At 38.9% G+C, this 21,808-nt stretch overlaps 1 protein-coding gene across 2 annotated transcripts in view; it reads right to left on the bottom strand.

The window, feature by feature from the left end:
- Positions 1 to 435: 435 nt before the first annotated feature.
- Positions 436 to 21,808, bottom strand: part of LOC134755980 (arfGAP with SH3 domain, ANK repeat and PH domain-containing protein) — an 80,023-nt gene continuing 58,650 nt past the window's right edge. The window contains exons 5-17 of one of the 2 annotated variants that reach the window (XM_063692716.1): positions 19,435 to 19,680; positions 18,427 to 18,688; positions 17,959 to 18,183; positions 13,477 to 13,699; positions 13,161 to 13,341; positions 12,165 to 12,446; positions 11,464 to 11,583; positions 10,466 to 10,658; positions 9,686 to 9,808; positions 9,135 to 9,244; positions 7,996 to 8,043; positions 5,994 to 6,185; positions 436 to 5,720 (exon numbers count right to left, since the gene is read on the bottom strand). In XM_063692716.1, coding sequence (XP_063548786.1) covers positions 5,520 to 5,720; positions 5,994 to 6,185; positions 7,996 to 8,043; positions 9,135 to 9,244; positions 9,686 to 9,808; positions 10,466 to 10,658; positions 11,464 to 11,583; positions 12,165 to 12,446; positions 13,161 to 13,341; positions 13,477 to 13,699; positions 17,959 to 18,183; positions 18,427 to 18,688; positions 19,435 to 19,680 — 2,406 coding nt within the window. In that variant the 3' untranslated portion in view covers positions 436 to 5,519. The remainder of the gene's footprint in view (positions 5,721 to 5,993; positions 6,186 to 7,995; positions 8,044 to 9,134; positions 9,245 to 9,685; positions 9,809 to 10,465; positions 10,659 to 11,463; positions 11,584 to 12,164; positions 12,447 to 13,160; positions 13,342 to 13,476; positions 13,700 to 17,958; positions 18,184 to 18,426; positions 18,689 to 19,434; positions 19,681 to 21,808) is intronic. The other variant, XM_063692717.1, reaches the window with a different exon arrangement.

Raw genomic sequence — 21,808 nt, 5'->3', positions numbered from 1 at the left:
CAATGGCACCTTAAGACGAAAGTGGAGGACCCCGCGCGAAATCGCCTTTTCATACAAACGTAGTCCTCATTTTCCTCTCTGGATATTAACATTACCGAAAATATTTTGACACAATTTGTTGTGTATCAGCCATAGCTATGCCCTTACGTTTGATTTTTTCGAAGAAATTAGGATTTGTATGAAGTCTGTTTTTCGCACCTATTTTTTTTACAATAATCAACACACATTTACAGTCATATACATCGAATGATGTAAAAATATTTTCCATAATGACAATATCCAGAGAGGAAAATGGGGACTACGTTTGTATGGAGAAGTGGCCGTCCCCTTTCCTCTTAATGATTGACTACCCGTTCTGATAAAACTAAGAAGTCGTAACCCACCGGAGATTTTTATTTTTATTTTATTTTATGGTATAATAAATAAAAAAGCAAATTGTAGACATCGAAGTGATGTATTAATAAATTCATACAGATTGTCATTCACGTAATACACAATAGAAAAAACTATTCAGCTACAACTCCGTTAATATACTACAGTAAAGAATAAAACATCTTAGTTCTTACACTACTAGCATCATTTGGTTAAATAATTTTTCAATAAGTAACATACTGACAGGCTAAAATGGCATTAAAATATTTCATCACAATTAGATTTTCACAATATATAAATAAATATCATTTATATCATACGAGCTATAGAAAAGTACATAACGCAAGACAAAGTCAGCACTTTTCTAACATATCTAGTTTACAATAAATTATGGATTTATTCTACAGACGCCTATGTTCGTACGTTCTAGATATCTCTATATACACCGTTACATATCTATTGCATTAGATTTTCACTCATGCATAATTAATTATATATTAGATACTCTATTTCCAACCAAACATACAGCCGATTTACATTCGCGTGCGAGCCGAGCCGCGAGCCGAGCCATAAGACGCGAGTGTAATCGGTGGGCTCGTGGCTCGTCTCGCGGCTCGGCTCGCGTGGAGGAGCGGTTTTTTGGGCACGTGTCAAAGGGGCTCGCGGGGGACGCGCGCTTGCTGTTTACATTCGCGTTCGGCTGTCATTCGATTACAAACCTTAAACTGTGCCGTTTGTGTTTCAAATCGATTAGCTCGACGAGCTTACGAGCTATTGCCGAGACACGAGACGAGCCACGAGGCGAGAGTGTAATTAATAGCTCAACGAACTTACGAGCTCGAGCCAAGACGAGCCGCGAGCCGAGCCACGAGCCGCGAATGAAATACAACTTCACGGATTCTGCCCATCTCACGTTAACATTGTGGACCGTTTGTCGTAAAGCTAATCGAATTAGCTATTGCAAACAGGGAGAGTATGTGCGATAAACGCCAATATGCGGCGGTAGCTGTAATACAAGCATGGCAAATTCAACCTGGGCGATCCAATCTCAACTCCAAATGTTGTTTCTCCGCTTGCAACGATTTATAAATTTTCGATCTATTTAATAAATAAAAAAACACCTAGAGCGAGATTCGAACTCGTGGCCTTCTGGAACACTGATCCAATCGATCAAACCAACGAAGCTTGCTTAACTCAGATGTATCTATAAATCAAGTGATCTTCTTTGTTTACACGCCTTAATGCGAGTAGCGACATCTACCGAAAAAAAAAGAAGCGCACTTTGGTACGAAAAGTTATCAAACTAAACAATAAGAAGAAACAACATTTCGAGCTACTCGAAACTCCCAAGAAAAAAAAAATATATATATCTGTTTATTACCTTAACAAAATACATATTGTAACTGTTTAAATAATACTAATGTATGGCATCGCATGCGGTAATGTGGGTAACTCTATACAATCTGCAATTCTTAACATCTATGCGAGTAAATGAACCCAATATACAAATAAACTAAGAAAGTAGTTACAAGAAACCCTATGATGGTCGACATCGACTTACAATTTATCTCTCTCTCCCAAAAAAATGGTTAAGTGTGAAAGAGATGATAGAACATTTTGTGTAAATCTCAACGACCATCATAAGCAGTTTCGGGAATGTGTCGATACTACTTATTTCTGCATAACAGGTTTTGTTCATTAATATATAGTTTACAACTATTGCTAAGAATATTGAAATAGATCTGTATCTCGATAATTATATCATCTATTTGAAAACGTGGAAATCGTTAAAATTTAACAGTTACAACAAGTTTAGTTATGTATATTGAGAGAGATCAAAGGGCTATCTAGTTAAGTCGCTAATTCTGGTCTTGTTTATCAACATTTTGTAAAGTCGCAGGACATTAAATTTAATAAGAACCGTAACTGCACATGAAAACTACTTCGATTGTGTACTGTATTGCTCGACAATAAGGTTTAAATTTAAATTCGTTTTCCAATGCAGTTACGGGTATTAGGTACTCTATATATGTAGACTGGCGCAGTCAGTAAGCATAACTATCGATTAAATTGCAAACACACAGTATGGAGATACCTTTACTTACGAACTGCGAAGCGCTCGTAACGTATCAAGTGGCCGTCAAATGGTTTATTGTTTTTTATAATCAAATGTAATTTCGACGTACTCGCGGGGTGTATAAGTATATATTATGCTATTATTTGTAAGCATTACAGCGTATTTAGATCAGTACGGTTTCACTCACTATAGTTTTTAGTCGCTTTTGGCGACATGTTTCGGATTCTTTGGGAATCCTTCCTCAGGCACGAGTGTCTGCGGCGGTTGTATGTCGTGCCAAAAGCGACTAAAATAATAGTGAGTAAAACCGTACTGATCTAAATATTTTGAAATATGTTGCACGATAATTTAAGTTCGATTAGCATTACAGCGACTGAGGTCTCTCTCACCATACACAACACTGTAGACATCATGCACCAACAATCTAAGACACCTCAATATTCTACAAGAACAAACTAGATAACAAACAGTCACTGGTCCGAAGTTTGTAACTGATATCATTTTCCACTACTCATCACATAGTTTTTGGCAAATCTCTATCTGAATTATATCGAACACACTACAGTTTCGTATTGTAATCGGGTTTAGTTGATTTCGAGACAGGAAGCTTAAGTTACTCACTACACATATTAGTTAAATTACTAACTAATTCTAAAGAACTATTTTCATTGACTTGATTTTTTCCTGGTGCTTTGATTTATTGCCTTTTAACTGCTGAAGTCTCACATCCTAGACTTTTCTAATTCTTAATATATATTGGTTCAATAGTTACTAACTTAAGTTTTTCAATAACACCTCGAACAAGCTATTTTAACGTCGAAAAATGTTTGACAAAAGAAGTACTACTAAGCTACGTAAGTCAATTATTGTAATTAGTATTACAATTCCAAAGTTGGAAATTTGAAAAAAATCTGTCAAAAGCCCTCGCGAAACTTAAGTTTCGGAAGTAAACAAAGCCGCGAAGGGACGGACTACCTACTGGCAAAACTTACAGTACTTGGGCCTGTTTCATATAAAATCATCAGTTAAAATAATCCTGCCGTTTTCCCTGAATATAAGACAAGAGTTAGATGATTTTCATCACTTGCCCCTAAAAAATATTACGTCAGACTATAGTTATATTTATATGAAATAGGTCCTCGATGTCGTCATCAGAGCAATATAAAGCTATAATAATAACGGCTTCGCGAGTTTAAATTTAGGCAATTTTAAAACTTAACGCACTAATTTCATGAGAACTTGTCAGTTCAAAGTATTAAAATTGGAATGGTTCAAATGTATGAGTATTAAAATGCCTGTATAAAAACAATGACTACTATATAAATGGTATTGAGTGACATATCACATTGATTATAAATTGGTGTGCAGAGTTTATCTAAGCCCTGTAAGATACTGGTCTTGATAACACCGCTGCGCTAGTATCCAGGAACAACCATTTAAAACTCATGCAATTGTATATTTTATTGTGTTAGAATAAGTAACAACTGTGCGGTACTGTGCGGTACAGGATTTAACAGCTGAATTATCTTCGAAACTATTTTAACAGTGTATATATATCATATACGATCAGAGTATGAAAACATGCCAGACTTAAAATAAGCTCATAGAGTTGGAAATGAATAGCGTTTAGGCCAAATTTGCAGACTATAGTTTAATATGTGAGATAATCTCATTCACAACGGCTCGCCCTTCACCTTGATATTTCGTAGGTATTTGTTAGACAAATTATGGTCCCCGGCAAATAAGAAGTAAAACCTATTTATCACCCATTACCTAAATATTGACAGAAAACTCACAGCCTCTAATCCCTTGAAACTAGGACCTTCATATTTGAAATATATATTTTCAAACGTTATAGACTGAGGAGGGATTTTTTTTTATTCAATCTCGATGGGGCCGAAAATGGGGTTTAATATTTTTAACGACTTTATCGTCGTAAATGTAATGAAATGATCGATGTCATGATTTACTTGTTATATTCAAGATGCTCAGTACGAAATGACAAAGATTGGGCCCGCCTACGAGAATAAAAAAAAGCATACGCTTACAGAGCGTGTAACACACATACAGACAAGTCAAACTGCCTGAATTACAAGCAAAATGACGTCAGACAATATTTATCAATTAATTTTTATTCACTCCTGAATACTTTAAAAATGTACACAGTCACGTACGATTTCAAAACTACAGGGTTATTACTCTACACGATGTACCAGAGGCAGTATTTATGAACCGGGCTTAAAAGCCTGCTTGGTAAAGCCTTTAGGCAAGCGTGGCTCACTCCGTTATTGCGTCGCGTCGCTACAAGTACATGCGGCCCACACCAATTTTGGTGTCTAGCCATAGTAGTCGCCGCGCACCGCTACGGAACGGACGCCTTCTCGCGCTTTCGCCACCTAGCGGTCTTATCTGCCGTAATCGTAATAGACGCGTTTTGTTAGAAAGTGAACTTTCTGTACCTAGTACTATTATTTATTATGTGCTTTAGGTCCCTTTACACCGGGCCCTGGTTTATCGTATAGTGTAATTTACCCACTTTATTTACCACGGAAGTATGACACGACACGTTTACGAGACATTGCATGGACCTTTCTCAGTGCTATTCTTATTCAAAAAATTTAAAAGGAACACAATATATCCACATTAAACACGGCCAATGCTATTTAAGCTAAAAATGTGTATTGCATGCGTTTCGTACCGTGAAATATTCTTTGGCCTGTACGGTTGTTGATTATTTAAATAAAACTATTTACATAATCCGAATAAGTCATGCACGTTACTTGAAATTATTTTTAGTTTCATTTGTATTTTCAAGCACAATTATTGCACAAAAAAATCCCATAAATAATGTATGATTACGCTCGGTATACATAATACAAACATACATATCAACTGATTATAATCCATCGTTTGAAAACTCGACTGTATACCTTATCCTTGATTAATAAGGTACACATTCGAATGAACATTCAAATAGAGCTTAGCATTTTAGATTGCACTTGGCGTGTTAAAAGAAACAGCTACAGGTTGTAGCGACTAAGTATCAAACGTACATCGGTCTCTTTCCCGCCTAGTCAGGCAGCATGTGCACGAAGGAGACGGGGAACATGCCGCGCCGCGGGGTGCCCTCGACCTGTCCCTCCATCCAGTTGTCGTCCTCGGTGCGCTCGTTGATGACGACGATGACCTCGCCCTCGCGGAAGGACAGCTCGTCCTCGTTGTCGGCCGAGCAGTCGTACAGCGCGCGGCAGCGGCGCGTGCCCACACACATCTGGGGAGACGGAAAAATGGGATTCATAACCTTCTACGACAAAACATATTAATGTCAGATTGCGTCCAAAATCGATATTTATTTTTAGGGTTCCGTACTCAAACGGTTAAAAAGGGACCCTATTACTAAGACTCCACTATCTGTCTTACTGTCTGTTACCATGCTGTATGACTTTTCGTCAGTCGCGACACGTTCGACATCTAGTGTCGATTAGCAGTACTGAGAGTTCCGCTACCACTCTTTCTTTACTTATATTTCTCTAGTAACACATACCATGGTAATAGAAGCGGATGGCGACCTCGAATGCACACTAGAAGTATCCGAAATGTCCAATGACCGGCTGTCGCTCCGTCGCCCGCGCTCGCGCGACCTTGAGCTGTCGCACGACAACGCGCCGAGCCGACTGTCGTCTAACCCGTCCGACATGTCGCACAGCTCCAGTGATGAGTCTTGACTAGAACATTCCTGGAATGATGAAAGATTGGTTAAAGCGGTTTAGAATTAATTGAATGACGGGTTACATCAAGAGGACACTACATAAACATGTACCTAGAATATGTAAATTGTGAGCCGTGGAAAAATAATAAGTAATGTGTTTATATAATATTTATATTCGACAATTAAAATGTTCTTTGGAATAAAGAGAAATAAAGTATTAGATTGAATATTATCGTGCCATTATAAATTGTTGTGTTAACAAAGAGAAAAATGTATCGGCGTGTTTTTCTTGTAGATGCGACGGTGTTTTTAATTAAATAAATATTAAGCCAAAAAGCCTACATAACCTACATTCATAATTATAATGTTTAAGAACATCAAAATCCGTGATCAAAATATTCTAACCAAAATGCTTCGAATTTGAGATTTTGTATAATTATTGATCTATAAAATCATGCTCTAATGGCTAAACTGTGTGTTTTAGTAATGTTTTTGTGACTTTGTTAATAATTCACACTAAAAGTTTTTTGTTATAAAAACGAACACTAAAATCAACCGTTATTTATTAAATATGTCACCACTAAACCGTAACTTGTTTTAGTCAGTAAGTTAAGTAGTTTAGTTAAACTAATTTGTATAAACTAAGAATAAACGTCTAATATTCTATTTCTAAATGATAAGTATTACGCGAGAGCTAATGCAAAATAAGTATTAAAAATTAAAATCAGAACTTAAAATCGTTACGGTTAAGCTGTAAGCAAGTATACCATGCAAAATGGCAGAATTGTAACCATAAGCTATGCAATGGTAACTATTGCATATATAAAACATAACTTATGGTGTTGCTAAATGTACTAAAATTACAAAACATTACCAAGAGAGCATTTTGCCAATAATGATAATTTGTCCAAAACCGAATATGTATAATTTTGTTTCTCTCTGAAAGTCAATTTGCGACGTTTAAAGGTTTTATCTGCTTAATATTGACAATCACTGAAGACAACAATATTTAAAAGGATAACCAGTTTATTCATAAGTTGGTACTATAAACCTCTTTCTGATATCATCGTTTGAATGACTAAAGCGAGGCGTAGACTAGAAAGAACTTGCATGCAATTTACGTTACATTACCGACTATTAAGGTATTTAAGGTAAACTGCATTCAAAAGTTTAATCAGATATCGCAATGTAATGAAAATTGCATGCAAGTTCTTGCTAGTCTAAACCTTGCTTAATAAAATAATGTATCTAATGATTTTGATACTAGTAAATACTATTCATTTACTCAAATGATTTTTACGCCTAAGAGCCTGATCTGTTAAACAAAAGTCATTGTTTCTTTTGTGTGAGCGGTTAGCTCCCGTATAAGCCACGCGTCAAAGCAACAATGTCCTTTAAAAAGCAACTGTATCGTGGTGGATTTAAGGTTCAAGTCTATGTACATCTAACATGTTTTGGTAATGTAGGATGATCGACAACCGCAATGAAGGCGTGCGCTCATATTATTACATAGATTTGAACCTTAAAACCAATACGATATAGCAGTATTTTAAACGACATTGTTGCTTTGACACGCGCACAAAACGGAAGCTGACCGCTCACATAAAAGAAACAATGGCTTTTGTTTAACAGAAATTCATACTATATAATAGGTAATAATGGTACTAATAATTCCCTATAAAGAGGATCTACCAAGTGATTGTCAATATTAAAATAAGAGCAGCGGTCCAAACGCACAAACTATTGTTGTTGTTGTGTATCACATGAAAATAAACAATAGTCAGGGGTTAATCAAACAGGGGTAAGCGAGTAACACTAAAGCTCTCTCGTTCATTACCCTTCTCAGTTTCGCTTTCGCCTTATCCAGGTGCAATCTATTTTTCTTCTGAAGCAAAAACAAACATAATTTGTACTCCTTGTTAGTTGCTTAATGATCAGTTCACTGAAGGATCTACATATGTGAACTCTTAGCAGTTAATCTAAGTGTTACATTGAGTTACTATTTACAAAGTTTGTTCAAATGAAGTATTTACAAGAAGCTTAAGGGCTATCTGATATTTTATAAGCCCTTTTCATAAGGAATAGATAGACTATGTCTTTATCAGTACCATATTATTGATTTAGGACATAACACTACAACATCAGATTCGTAATGTGTTTCGGGTATCCTTGACGAGTTTGTAGTTCGTGGTTCAATCCATATGACAGTTTTGTTTGCAAAAGTCCGTCAGCAAAAACCTATAGTTTCCTAAATAAAAATATAGGTTCAAGTATAAGTGTCGACCGATCCGGGGACCGACATTTCATTCAATCCAATTAATATTATACAGGGTGGCTAAAAAATAAGTGTATTCCCGTTGCCAGGGAGGTTTTGGGATCATACAACTTTTACTATAGACCAACCACGAAATCGCGAAAAAATCTTACCCTCCCATAGAAAATGGACCAGCCAAAATGTATGAAACAGCCAAATATTTTTCCGCGATTTCGGGGTTGGTCCCATAGTAAAAGTTGCTCAGTATAATCCCAAACCTCTTGGGCAACGGGAATGTACAAATTTTTAGCCACCGTGTAAATAAAAAGATAAGAAAAGGAAAGGACGGCTTAAATACTTAAAATACCTTTCTCTGTCACCCTAATTACGCCTAAAATGGAGTAAAAGAGAAAGATGCTCGCAATTTACAAACTTCGGTGTTCGCGGTTGGCCCTTTGATCTGGCGAACGCTTCGCCCGCGCGCCATTCGGTAATAGCGCCCTGCACATAGTATTACATATCAACAATACCAGCCAGCGAGCCCTTCACAAACAGGCGCGTTTATCAGGCCTATTTACATTTACCACAAAAATCTAAATTTATTTATCTGTCTTATTACTCTTGTGCGTATCTAAGCGAGAGACGAACGAACTGTTTCGCGCTAGGTTCTCTGATTGTACCTTCTAGAAGAGGGTGAAGTATGAATCAGATATGAGATTTACCTTCCTCGGCGGCGGCGTGGGCTCGTCGCGGTGCGCGCCGTTGAGCAGCGAGCCCGGCGGCGGCGTCGGCGGCGGCTGCGCCGGACGCGACTTCGTGGCGCCGTGGGATACTGACGGACAAATACATCGCAAACTATTATCACTATAGTAAATCACAGCTGGATTACATCTAGTTATTGTAGTTAATTTTAAGGAAAAAAACCGGGCAAGTGCGAGTCGTACTCGCGCACGAAGGGTTCCGTACCATTACGCAAAAAACGGCAAAAAAATCACGTTTTTTGCGATATTACGATACAAGTGCGAAAAGTAGGAAATTCGAATTACCTTTTCGCACGTGTATTGTACAGCGTTTTAAAGTGCATAAGGCCCTTTAAATTTTCGACACGTACGTATAGTGCTAGTTACCGCAGCATAGTAAAGTAGCACCATATGTAGTGTAAAAAATACATTACAGCCCTAGGTCGAAAATTAGGATGTACGGACGACGATTTTACGAGCAAGTGTGGTGAAAAAGCTTTATAAAACGGAATCCGTGGAAAGTGATTACTCACAGTGTAACGAGCGCGTGCTGTCTGCGGACGGGGAGGGCGTGGAGCGCGGGTGCGGCGGCGGGTGCTGCAGTGCCACGGCGGGCGGCGGCGGCGCCAAGCGCTTCTTCAGGCTGCCGATGTTGTCTGGAACATACGGAAGACTGACTTTCAGCGGGACCCCCTCATAATTACCATGAGTATGCATCTCGCACGCTCACGAAATTCTGCGATGAATTCACTTTCACTGCTTTTAAATGCCTGAATATTTTATACGAAAAAGTCTAAATAACCTTAAAAATAGTTCTTGTTCTCTTCTGGCTGGCGCGGCGCGCCGCCAGTGCAGCGCAAGGCCGCGCTGGCAGGGTCGCCATGTGGTGTGGGACGTAAAGACAAACGACTAGCTTCGAGTATTTGCGTATAATGCATTAAATGACACGGTACAAGGCCTTAAATACTAAAGTAGCTGTGCATGTGTGTATGAGGGTAAGGTGTATTACGTATATTACTTAGCAGGTGTCGCGCAGTACGGAAAAGTCACCACCGGTACGTTCGTGTTCGCCCGCGCTCGCGTATAGTAGCAGCGAACGCAGACATTTATATCTTCCCGATTGTACTCTTTTTTTTAAATGATGAATAGGCAAGCGTTTGACCACGATCCCACCTATGTAAGTGATGATGCGGTCAACGGTGGAGCACGCTTACATATCAGATAACTATTGAAGAGCCCCAGATTGTACGTTTCTTGCTTACAAGATTTAAACAAAGTAACAATAATTGTAAGATAAAAGCTCTTAGACTTACAGACGTTAGGTTTCCTAGGCAGCGTGCCGGGCTGGGGCGTGGGCGGGTGGTGCAACGAGTCGCAGGTGGAGGAGCGCGAGCGCAGCACGGGCGAGTCACCGCCCGAGCGCTCGCGCTCGCGCTCGCCTGCTCCCGCGTATGAAGGCGGCCGCGAGCGCGGGCATTTCTTTTCGGGCGTTACGCTGCCGTTTTGCTAAAAAATGGGATTTTGCACGTTAATTCGTGTACAACGTAAGCTAGACTTTAGTGGCGTTATTCATTAACGCGTAGCTGGCCCGAATTAGCTATGAATCGTTTGTATTTATCTGTTATTTCGACTTACGTACTTGTAAGAAAGGAATAAAACATAATTTAACTAAATCGGGCCCGTTTTATGAATAAGGGGGTTGGTGTTTAGAAAATATGTAAAAATTAACTGCATTTTATTAAATACTTGTGTTATATACATTACAGATTTACATGAATGTCAAATTATTAGATACGAAAAGAAAATGTGCTCACATTACTCCCGACTCAGACTTCTCTCATTCTATAGAGGCCGGGAAATTAGGGATTGCGGGAAAATAGTAACATTTCAAATATAATAAAAAACTGGCCAAGTGCGAGTTGGACTCGCGCACGAAAGGTTCCATACCATTACGCAAAAAACGGCAAAAAAATCCGTTTGTTCTATGGCAGCCCCACTCAAATATTTATTTTATTTTGTTTTTAGTATATTGATTTTATTCTGTTTTTAATATATGTTGTTATAGCGGCAACAGAAATACATCATCTGTAAAAATTTCAACAGTCTTGCTATCACGATTCATAAGATACAGCCTGGTGACAGACAAACGGACAGACAGAGAGACAGACGGACAGACAGACAGACGGGCAGATGGACATCAGTGGAGTCTCAGTAATAGAGTCCCGTTTTTACCCTTTGAGTACGGAACCCCAAAAATTAAATAAATTCAACCACATTATGTTACGAGTAAGTAGGTGAAATCTAATGTTACCCTTTCATCGATGACTGTATCGTCATCAGAGAAGTCTGTCGAGCCATCGTCATGCGACAAATTCCAATCTATGTTGATATTCTCAAACATACTTTTCTCCCGCTTGTCCACATTTTCCAGCTGAAAAATAAAACGTTATGTATACAGGGTGGATTTTCTTATTGGGTCAGTGAGGGGAGCTACCAGATCCCGTGCTGCCACGCGAAAATGGTCTTAGAAGACCTTCCCTCAATTTCAAATTAATGAAGATTGGCGTTTACAGATTTTGGAAAAAACATACAGGATGCGAGAAAAAGGTTATTTTTGTCAAAATTTGTTTTTGATGCCAATCGATCCCATTCCTATCCAGGATCAAATGCATGTATGGGACCAAAAAAAATTTACGGCTAGAAAAGCCACAAATCCAGGAAAACTTTTCCCATACAATTTGTATGGAAATGAAGACTTATTTTTTACATGCTATTTTTTTATGCCAATCGATTCCATTCCTATCCAGTATCAATAGTTTCCTAGGGGCCAACTTACGGTAATGTACCTACTAAAAAGCCACAGATTAAAACTTTTTACATGCATAGTTTTATCTGAGTATTGGGCACCACAGTGGATTAAATAGGTGATCACATCACAGGCCGACGTCCAAATTACAGATATCATATCAATCATACCAGAGAAGTATGTAAAAAAAGATTCCCAACACTTACCAACTCCTGACACGCATGATGTCCAAGCGTCCTCGCAATAAACAAAGCCGTCCTCCCACTCCCATCTTTAATGCTAACATCCGCGCCCGCCTTTAACAATAACTTCATAGGCTCCGTCCGGTCCGTCGCCGCACATAAATGTAACGCGGTCATGCCCGAAGATGTGGTTTTGTCTAGAAGTTGGGCGCCTCCGTTTTGGACTAGAAAATCAACGATGTGGAGGAAGGAACCGTCGCCCAGTTCCCGAGAGATTGCTAGGTGTAACGCCGTTTCGCCGCAGTCCTGAAATTATAGATTTTTTTCAACACCTCGCTTCCCACCAAAAGAGAATCAAAATTCAATCCTATATGTAAAAGTTCAAGAATTTTGGAGGATAAAAGGCGCTCTGGGAGTTGAGGGGTAAAGAAAGTCTTGAAAAAAGGGAATTCAAAGTATCCTTAGGTTACACTACGCATCGTTTATGTTTAATAACATTGTCAGCCAAATAACAACAATCATATTCAACGTGCAACAGATTTCCCCTGAAACTAAATCAGTGTTTTGCGTTTTTGAGTAAACTCCCTATAATTATAACTAAACATGCGCTTTAGAGCAAACAATATTTCAGAACATTATTCTGGTGCTAGAAGCATACAGGCAATACAATACCATTATTATAACTATTATTCCTATTTCATAAAAAAAAAAAAAAATGTATGTACGTGTACATATGTGGAAAATTGGCAGTAAATACCCACATTAGCATATTATAGTTACATGCGCAATAAAGTCAGACAATGCGCTATAAAATTTCCGTTGTACACGAGGGACAACTGGGCGATAATTGAATTACTTTTGTTTCACATACTTAGTGAGCAAGCAAGAGTCACACCAAGTTCGCTCTTTTATGATCAACTTTATTTTTATAGCATTAGGGAACGCACGAATAGATAATCGAATAATCATATAATTGAAGGGCAAGACGACAACTAAATTACTTTAGCCCAACGTACTTACTGAGCATGGCAGTGTCGCAGCCAAGTCTGCGCCTTCGGCGTACGCTTGTAGCAAGTTTTGTAAGTGCCCGTTGTTGACTGCGTGTTCCACTTCGGATAGTTTTTCTGCCGCATCTCTACACGTTTGCGCGGCCCACGCTCTGTATACGTATTTTTCTCGGATAAACCTTAGTCGTTCTTCCCTGCAAATATTATGCACGCAATGTTAATATTGAAATAAGCGACGCAAATAAAAATATATTAAATAGAGCAGAGAATCTTATGGCACAAAAACGCCATCGATAATTCTACACAATTAACACTATAACTCCACTTACATTGAGCTTTCTGGCGTCAACTTGTCTCTCTCATCCAGCATATTCTCCATAATTTCGTTAAACATCTGGTTGCCCATATGCCTCGCGATGAGCAACTGCGATGTACTGAGCCGGTCGAGCGTAAGAGACTGGATCCTGGATATATGTACACCTAGCTCCCGGTGGCTTCCTGAACACTCTATACAGACTATTACGCCGAAGTTTGTTGATAGCCATGTGGGATCTGGAATAAGACAAAATAATATGTTAACCCGTTATCAAAAGAAAGAAAAAATAATACCACGTAACGCTACTTGAACTTGTCGGTTACACTTCTGTGCCCCCAACACATATGGCTTTGTATTTAAACAGGCATAAAATGAAAAAGTGAGCATATAATCTCGAACAGACTATATTAATATACGTACACAACTCTCATAAGAATGTATGTATTATAGCCATTGCTCGTTTTAAGTCGAAATAGATAAAATCATCAGGTATCTATTTCATAGTAAGATGTGAATTGTTTTTAATATAAGTACCTTTAATAATAGTATAGTTATATAGTTTACTAACCTATCTTTATATCTAGTTAAGAAAATCAAACAATATTAACTTTAATAATATGAAATAAAGTTTTTTTTTATTAACTCTCAAAATTAATAAGGTGTTTGTGTTGCAGCCTGCACAAATTGTTAATTCTAATTTAACTTGCAAATGAACCTAATTATGCATGCAATCGTAAAAAGTTTCTGCACTAATTAACAATACCAATCGAGTGCTGATAACGATTCTGTAATTAAAGTGTAGATACGAGTCGGAAACAGAGTTCCTTCCTGCCGGCGATTGGTGGTCAAGGTTGTGGTTTCATAACAGTTAATCGGTCATGGTCTCGGTATTCTACCACAGTGTCGTTTACTAACGCTTCTCTTATTTTTCTGAGAGTACTAGGAAGCGGAGTCTTGGTTGGGCACAGTTAAATTTCAAGCCATTTCGATCATTAGAATCAGCTTAATAGCAGTTTCTGAAATATGAACAAACTATTCGTAAGACAAGCGATAATATAGTAGAATGGTCCTTTTAAATCGTGTCATATTAGTACGACATAGCTGGGTCAATATTTTAATTTAGGGTCGAAGAGGGAACAGTGGCTCGGTAGAAAAAGGCCGGGTACAGTGGCTCACTCAACCTAATTTCAAAACGAGAGAGGCGATATTGGGCGACTGAGCCACTGTTCGAGCTAAGCCACCGTTTCCGCCTTGACCCTACCCTGTAGTCGGTGTTTTAACATAAGTATCCACTTTTCTATATAGCTCGTATGGCGATATGGGTACTTAAGTTGAGGCACTTACTGTACATACAATACAGGTGTATTGTATGTACAGTAAGTGCCTCAACTACGCACAACTATATGTAGGTTCCTATAATAAAAGCCTTTGGGGAAACTTGGACCTACTGTTTGTATGCCGAGAATCGGAAATCACATGTTCTGGTATGTATTTACTATTTTACACTCGAACAAATATACTCACAGCGAAAACGAGGAATGAAATTGTGACGTACTTTTTGCTTAAAAACAAAACTATCAAGTACATTGTATTTCAATAAAATGTCTCTAATGCTTATCACAGTGGCTTAATCTCCAATCCGTTTTCACAAAGTTAAATGACAAACTAGGTAACACGGTGGGCGACTAGTTCTAAACTGACCATTCGAACTTCGGTTAACGAAACTGTACCCAGTGCTCTACGACTGCATGCAAATATGGTTTAAAGTTCGTTCTAAATTCCGGGAAAACTTGGATGTACTCTAGGTATTAGGTTAGCTTGTGCTCGGCGTACAAGACGATTCCAATGATTTGAACATAATTCCATTTTGCTCGGACTAGAATTTCAGAGAATTCAATCGGATCAGATACGAAACGTATCTCACAATTATTCGAACACGAAAACCGTGGATTCGGAGCCCAAGTTACCGCGAGGATAAACGCTGCGACAGGGCTTTATTAAGGCTCTGGTGTTAGGGGACGAGCCGGGTTTTATTTCGCTTCATTGGACTTCGCATACAAACTGTACACAGTTTCAGGTTTCAGTCCAAGCAAGAGCTAAAGCATTTTCAAACTGAGAAGAAGCGATAATATGCGCGCGCTGTGTTGTGTACCTGCAAGGGTATGCCGGGCAACCGAGGCATCCTTACGATTCCTCGGAGCTTGTACAAAGAGCGTGGTCTTGTCTTCAGGCACAAACAATACGAGGAAACATTGTAAACACACAACAGATTACTCTGGAATGCGTGCTATTCGGATGTTTCATAACGCGTTAACTGGCGGTCATGGCCTCTCTGAGCGTGTGAAATTGATGAAACAACGCGTGGTAATCGTGGTATAACATAGTGATCAACTCATAGACTACCTCATATGGACTCTGCATTTTAAAGCAAGTCGAGGAATAAACCGTTCGTTAGATAAGCAATAATATAGTAGAATTATTATTTTGAGTAGTGTCATATTAGTACGAAAAAGCTGGATGATCTTGTAATAGTAAAGGACTGCGACCGTACATGCATTTGGTGTATGCGACTAATTGTAACTCACTCTTACTCAAGTAAAATAAAATATATCTGCGATAAATCGGATCTACTCCTACAATGTGCGTATAGGCCATGAACGAGGGTGCAACTAAAATCAACGGTTACGTTTAAGAATGCCAGGTGTTCAGTATTAGCCATACAATACGTGTCCGGTTTTTTCCTATCCACGCCCTCCAAAATATTATGAGTCCTGCTTGTCCATCTTTTTTCAGGCTTTTGTTTATATACAAACGTCTAAAACGTCCTTTTAAACGACAAGAAGTCTGGATTAATAAGTTTATAGCATGGCAACCCTAACTCCAACTAAATTAGTATGCAATGGAACCGCGAATCGTGCTCCATCTAGCAGGTAAGTATCTGGTGAGCTACAAAGTGATCAGCTACTGTTCCGGATGGTTCAATGAGAGTTTTTTCTTGTCTAATAACGATTAGGTTAATCGAAACAATAGAATCGATTCCACAGTCACGCAATTTTAATGTTTTAAACACGTTCCATCACGTTTTTTTACTCTTCAAACAAAGTATATGTATGTTTGCATGTTTCAATATTTTCTTACATGGTACCTAACTGCACTCTTTTTTAGGTAAGCAAGTAATATTAATTACCTATTTTATGAGGTTATGACTGTGTGATAGAATACTCAAGTAATAAAATATACCTAAGGATGCCCAAGTTGATCATGAATCATTGTTTTCTCTAACAAACCAGTTCATTTACTTTACGATTATTACCGTATTTGGTATGACTCATTTTCAGTTCATTCACATTACACAATCAAATACGATGTAATGGCACTCATTAAAGGACTAAAGATGACAGAACAGCGCCATATATTTTGCGTTAACCGGATTGCCATCTTTAACAATTGACAAGCTAGTCATTACAAAATGCAAAGCCATATACATAGTAGGTACGACTGTAAATTGGCATTCGGCCCGCGGTCGCAGTTAATCAGTATCAGCAGATTCGGCTCACTCTCTCACCACTACTTATAGTTTATTCCGTATTGATCATAAATGACTCAGTCGTTCCTCCAATGACACTATTCCATAGATATTAATTATTGCGGAATGGCTGAATGACAGTGTGAAGTGGATTTTTGTTTTCATCCTTAAGTTCCATATGAAATACACTATATAGACCGCGAGCCAGGCGCAAATTTTGTCAGTCATTGCCTTCCGGGCGAAAACTCGTATAGCGGTTAACGGCTATGTATGATGAACCCTCGTGAACGTCAGCTGCCGCTCCGTTGATGGGTTGAGAAATGGCAGCCACCGAAACGCGTAACGGTATTTCCACCGCGATACAACCGGCTGACGATTTGTTTTATTAACAATAGCATCTAAACTATCATCTGACAAAGTATCAAACGGGAGGCGATGACGCCGATGACTGAAAAGAATTTTCTTTTTTACATGTTCATGTGACCAGCTGACGGTCTTTCCACAGCGATACAATCGGCTGACGATTTTGTTTATTCACAATAGCATCTAAACTATCATCTGACAAAGTATCAAGCGGGAGGCGATGACTAACCTTTTTTTATAGACTTTGTTTGCTGCCATTCCTCAACCCACCAACGGAGCAGCGGCTGACGTTCACGAGGGCTCATCATAAATAGCCGTTAACCACTATACGAGTTTTCGCCCGGAAGGCGATTGGTCATGGAAATCTGTTCCTGGCCCGCGGTCTAATAGCAGTTCACTTGTAATGCATTATATTTAAAGTAAACTCGCAGTCCACGCATTGGTTTCACGGCTAGGCCTTCACAGTCCTTGTAACATACCATTGTAGGACGGTTTTACCCCTTGCCTCCTATTGTAAAGCCTATCAACACGCCTTGACACATGCGTTGCATAACGTAACAGTGTTTGATGGATTGATTGAGTGAGTTAAGTGAGTGAGTAACTTACCATTGGTAGACCCGCAGTCTGCACATACTTGGTTCCCCGGCATAGTCCTCACAGCCCTTATAATGGACCGTTGTAGGTCCAACAACGAATGCCCCGAGTCGTTGCTCTCCCCCGCTTGCTGGTGGAAGGCCCTCATTAAAGCGCCTTCCTTGCAGTTGACTAGAACTGACGCCCACGCTCGCTGCTCGCTGTCGTCCTCGGCTTGAAAGTGGTAAGTACGGTTATCTGGAATTGGGAAAAAGAATTTTAGAAATAGTTGACCAACATTAACTTTAAACAGGATCTAACTATAACTCAGTGTCATTGTTGATGACAGAACATACTTTATATAGGATCGGTATATTGGTATGCTGCAAAGAAATAGATGATCCAAGCAGCAACGTGTCTAGCTCACCCTTCTGATTCCTTGTGGATGTACCCACATTTCCAGTGACATAGTGTAAGTTAATGTAAAGTGTAGGTACGTACATGAGACTAGATCAAACGCCCGCTTATCATCAGCGGCGACTTTGATTTGGCACGTAAGAAGATTGACCCTCGCGGGCGGTTTGTTTTCGTCAGCGTGGAAGATGTCCAGGTAGCCCTCGGCTGTGACTCGGCAGCGCCGTTTTTGCCACACCCTTCGGACTTTCCCTTCTGATTTTTTGAGCAAATAGCCGCTTCTCGTGACGCCATGTTGCTTGTCGCCTTGAAGTTGATGCAGCGAGTAACCGCCTAACGATGACGCTACCTAAAAAGGGATAGCGAGAGATGTTTTATGACGCTCTTGTTTTAGTGACGTTAAAGTCTTTGATGCAGTAATGCAAATTTGTGAAGTAAAATATGTATGATTAAAAAAAACAAGTCTGTTAATCAGATGCCTTTTTAAGATAAGAGATAGCAAAGGAGAAAGTAGAACATTTTATATCTAAGTAGGACACTATAGCATTACAAATACATAATTAGGTATACAAAATGTAGGTACAAACAAAAAAGTACGAGTAACAACGGGCACAATTATTTACTGTGACCGTTTATTGCACTTCCGCGCAGTTATTGTGGAGGCAGTTATCTTCTAAAAGATAAATATGTGTTTTGGTAATGTTATAGTTGCTTTATGCTTTACTTGCCATGTGACTAAATAATACTAAAGTAGCTACGTGAGATCTTAGAATGTGTTTTTCATTAAGCAGTTTCCTTAGCGTCTCTCTCGACATGATAAACGCCATTAGTTAAAATCATAGAAATATTTATAAAATCTGAAAAACTCACTAAGATTTCACTTCTCACGCACTGTAACTATTAAATGTTAAGCTTTCTACAATCAATTCATGAACTAGTATTTACACTAGTGAAATGCCGCTCCACGCAATTAGCGTTAGCATCTCGCGAATGCGGAGTTATGTCTAGACAACCGCGCATTTTCTTCTGGCATGCAGCCGCCTTGAACTATAAGCACTAAAACTATACGACTACTATGTTACTGTTACAACCCACCTCCCTATCCTGCGGAGCAGCTGCCCGCAGCATATTCCGCAACTCTAGCAATCTTTTCCTCTCGTCGTCCTGCTGCTGCCGAATCTTCTGAAGTTGTACACTCAAATCCGCCACATACACTCCAAAATGCTCTATCGTCTTCAGTCCATCTTGGAAATAGTTCGTCTGCGCATGGTAATATTCTACCAAATGCTGTAGTAACTCTATGCCCTTCTTTGTCTTTATCTCGTTGAACTTTATCAGGTACTAAAACAAGGGGATAAAATTAGTTTTTATAAATGGAAGCGCGCCAGCTTTAGCGCCGGCTTAAATTGAGTACGCAATTGATATAGCAAATAGGACGCGTGTGCCGGACGCGGCATGTGGACTGTCTGTGGAAACGCACAAATATTACTAGCTGCCCTTCCGCGAGTTAAAATTACTCTTGATGACGCGTAAACGCGCATCCTCGCAGAAGTTGCGGTTGTGCAATAATAATACGGTGCGCGACCTTGCACAACTGTTGGCGACTCGCCGGCTGGCGTCACGAGCTTATCGATACCTTACATCATTGATCACCATATCAAAAACTAATTCTAGTAACAGTTACCTTAGTTTAGTAACAAAGCTATTACTTATTATCTAGATTTTATAGAGAAATGGTGTGGAACTTTGGGGGTTTGCGTGAAGCGAGTGCATCCTCTTGGTCATCACCAAGCTTTAGGATTTGATTTCAATTCTCTCTTGAAAAAGATGTAAATTAATTCGATTTGCCGTGAAAATAAAGTGACACTAAGGAATCTAGGGGCAAAATTAACTAAGTAGGTATGCTCCGCGCGTTGAAATTGCCCTTACAAAATTTGGAACGAGTTCTATAACGGCGGATATGAACATCCGGCTAAAACTACATTTTAAAATAAGAGTAACAAGTAACGCATTTCCTTCCTTTCTAACTAGCTGATACTGTTTTTTGTACGGACATCCACATCTAGGAAATACATGGACATTTAAATCCTGCTGAGCGCACCTACATCATAGATTACATTACCATATCATTTTGACTACATGTCTCCATGAACATATAAATCAGAAAATCTACCTTTGTCAACTTATTACCACACATGTCTTTGTAGCCTTACAATATCAGGTGAAATGTGGTGGAAGAGCGTGCACAGGAACAAAGCAAGGGTCAGAACCTCAGAACTGCAGCGGCCCTGCGCGCCGGGCGCAAGGCCGGTCGTCGACCTGACGCCCGTGCCGCACCGGCGGTAGTGCTTCTTTTTTTTTCTATTTTTTTTTTGTAAGCCACAAAGGCTCGCCAATTGAAATCACAACTTTTATGAACTTTTTAGGGTTCCTTAGCCAAATGGCAAAAAACGGAACCCTTATAGATTCGTCATGTCTGTCTGTCTGTCCGTCCGTATGTCACAGCCATTTTTTTCCGAAACTATAAGAACTATACTGTTGAAACATGGTAAGTAGATGTATTCTGTGAACCGCATTAAGGTTTTCATACAAAAATTGAAAAAAAAAGCAATAAATTTTGGGGGTTCCCCATACTTAGAACTGAAACTCAAAATTTTTTTTCATCAAACCCATACGTGTGGGGTATCTATTGAGTATATATTGAGGTTTCTAATATCATTTTTTTCTAAACTGAATAGTTTGCGCGAGAGAAAAACTAAAAAAAATATATGATGTACATTACCGTGCAAACTTCCACCGAAAATTGATTTGAACGAGATTTAGTAAGTAGTTTTTTTAATACGTCATAAATCGTACACCGCAATTTACCTTTCACTCACGTTTCACATAAAAATACATTGTTTTAATTGTGCAATGTACGAAACCCTCGGTGCGCGAGTACGACTCGCACTTGGCCGGTTTTTTATTTAAAAACGTCTGGGTGTCCGTAAAATATACTCGAGAAAAGTAAAAAATGAGCTGCACTCTGTAATGAATCTCTTTGAAAACAAAAACCATTTTCTACCGTTTTTACACGACTGCCCAAAAAAAGGAGTGTATTGTTTTTAGTGTATTTAATGGCAGAATCACTTATGTATTCTGTTTAAATAATAACGTATGACCATTTTGTTTTTCTTTTACGGGGCTCCTTTTTTAAGGTAGGTATCTGAGACCTATCAAGGTTACTCGCAAAGACTAGGATACCTATTTATAATATGTTGTACGTATGTCTATAATAACGAGAAAAAATATTATCTTCTCGTAAATCGATGAAAGTTTAGTTAAAATTTAGAATGATTGATTCAATTTAACAGAAATCTCAATTGTCATTGGGATAGCAGCATAAACGCTACGACAAAATATTATCTTCTCGTAAATCAATGAAGATTTAGTTAAAATTAAGAATGATTTATTCAATTTAACAGAAAAT

The sequence above is a fragment of the Cydia strobilella genome, chromosome 3 (genome assembly GCF_947568885.1).
Source record: "Cydia strobilella chromosome 3, ilCydStro3.1, whole genome shotgun sequence".
Lineage (NCBI taxonomy): Eukaryota > Metazoa > Arthropoda > Insecta > Lepidoptera > Tortricidae > Cydia > Cydia strobilella.
The sequence above is the reverse complement of the archived record's forward strand: the minus strand, read 5'-3'. Positions and strand labels throughout refer to the sequence as shown.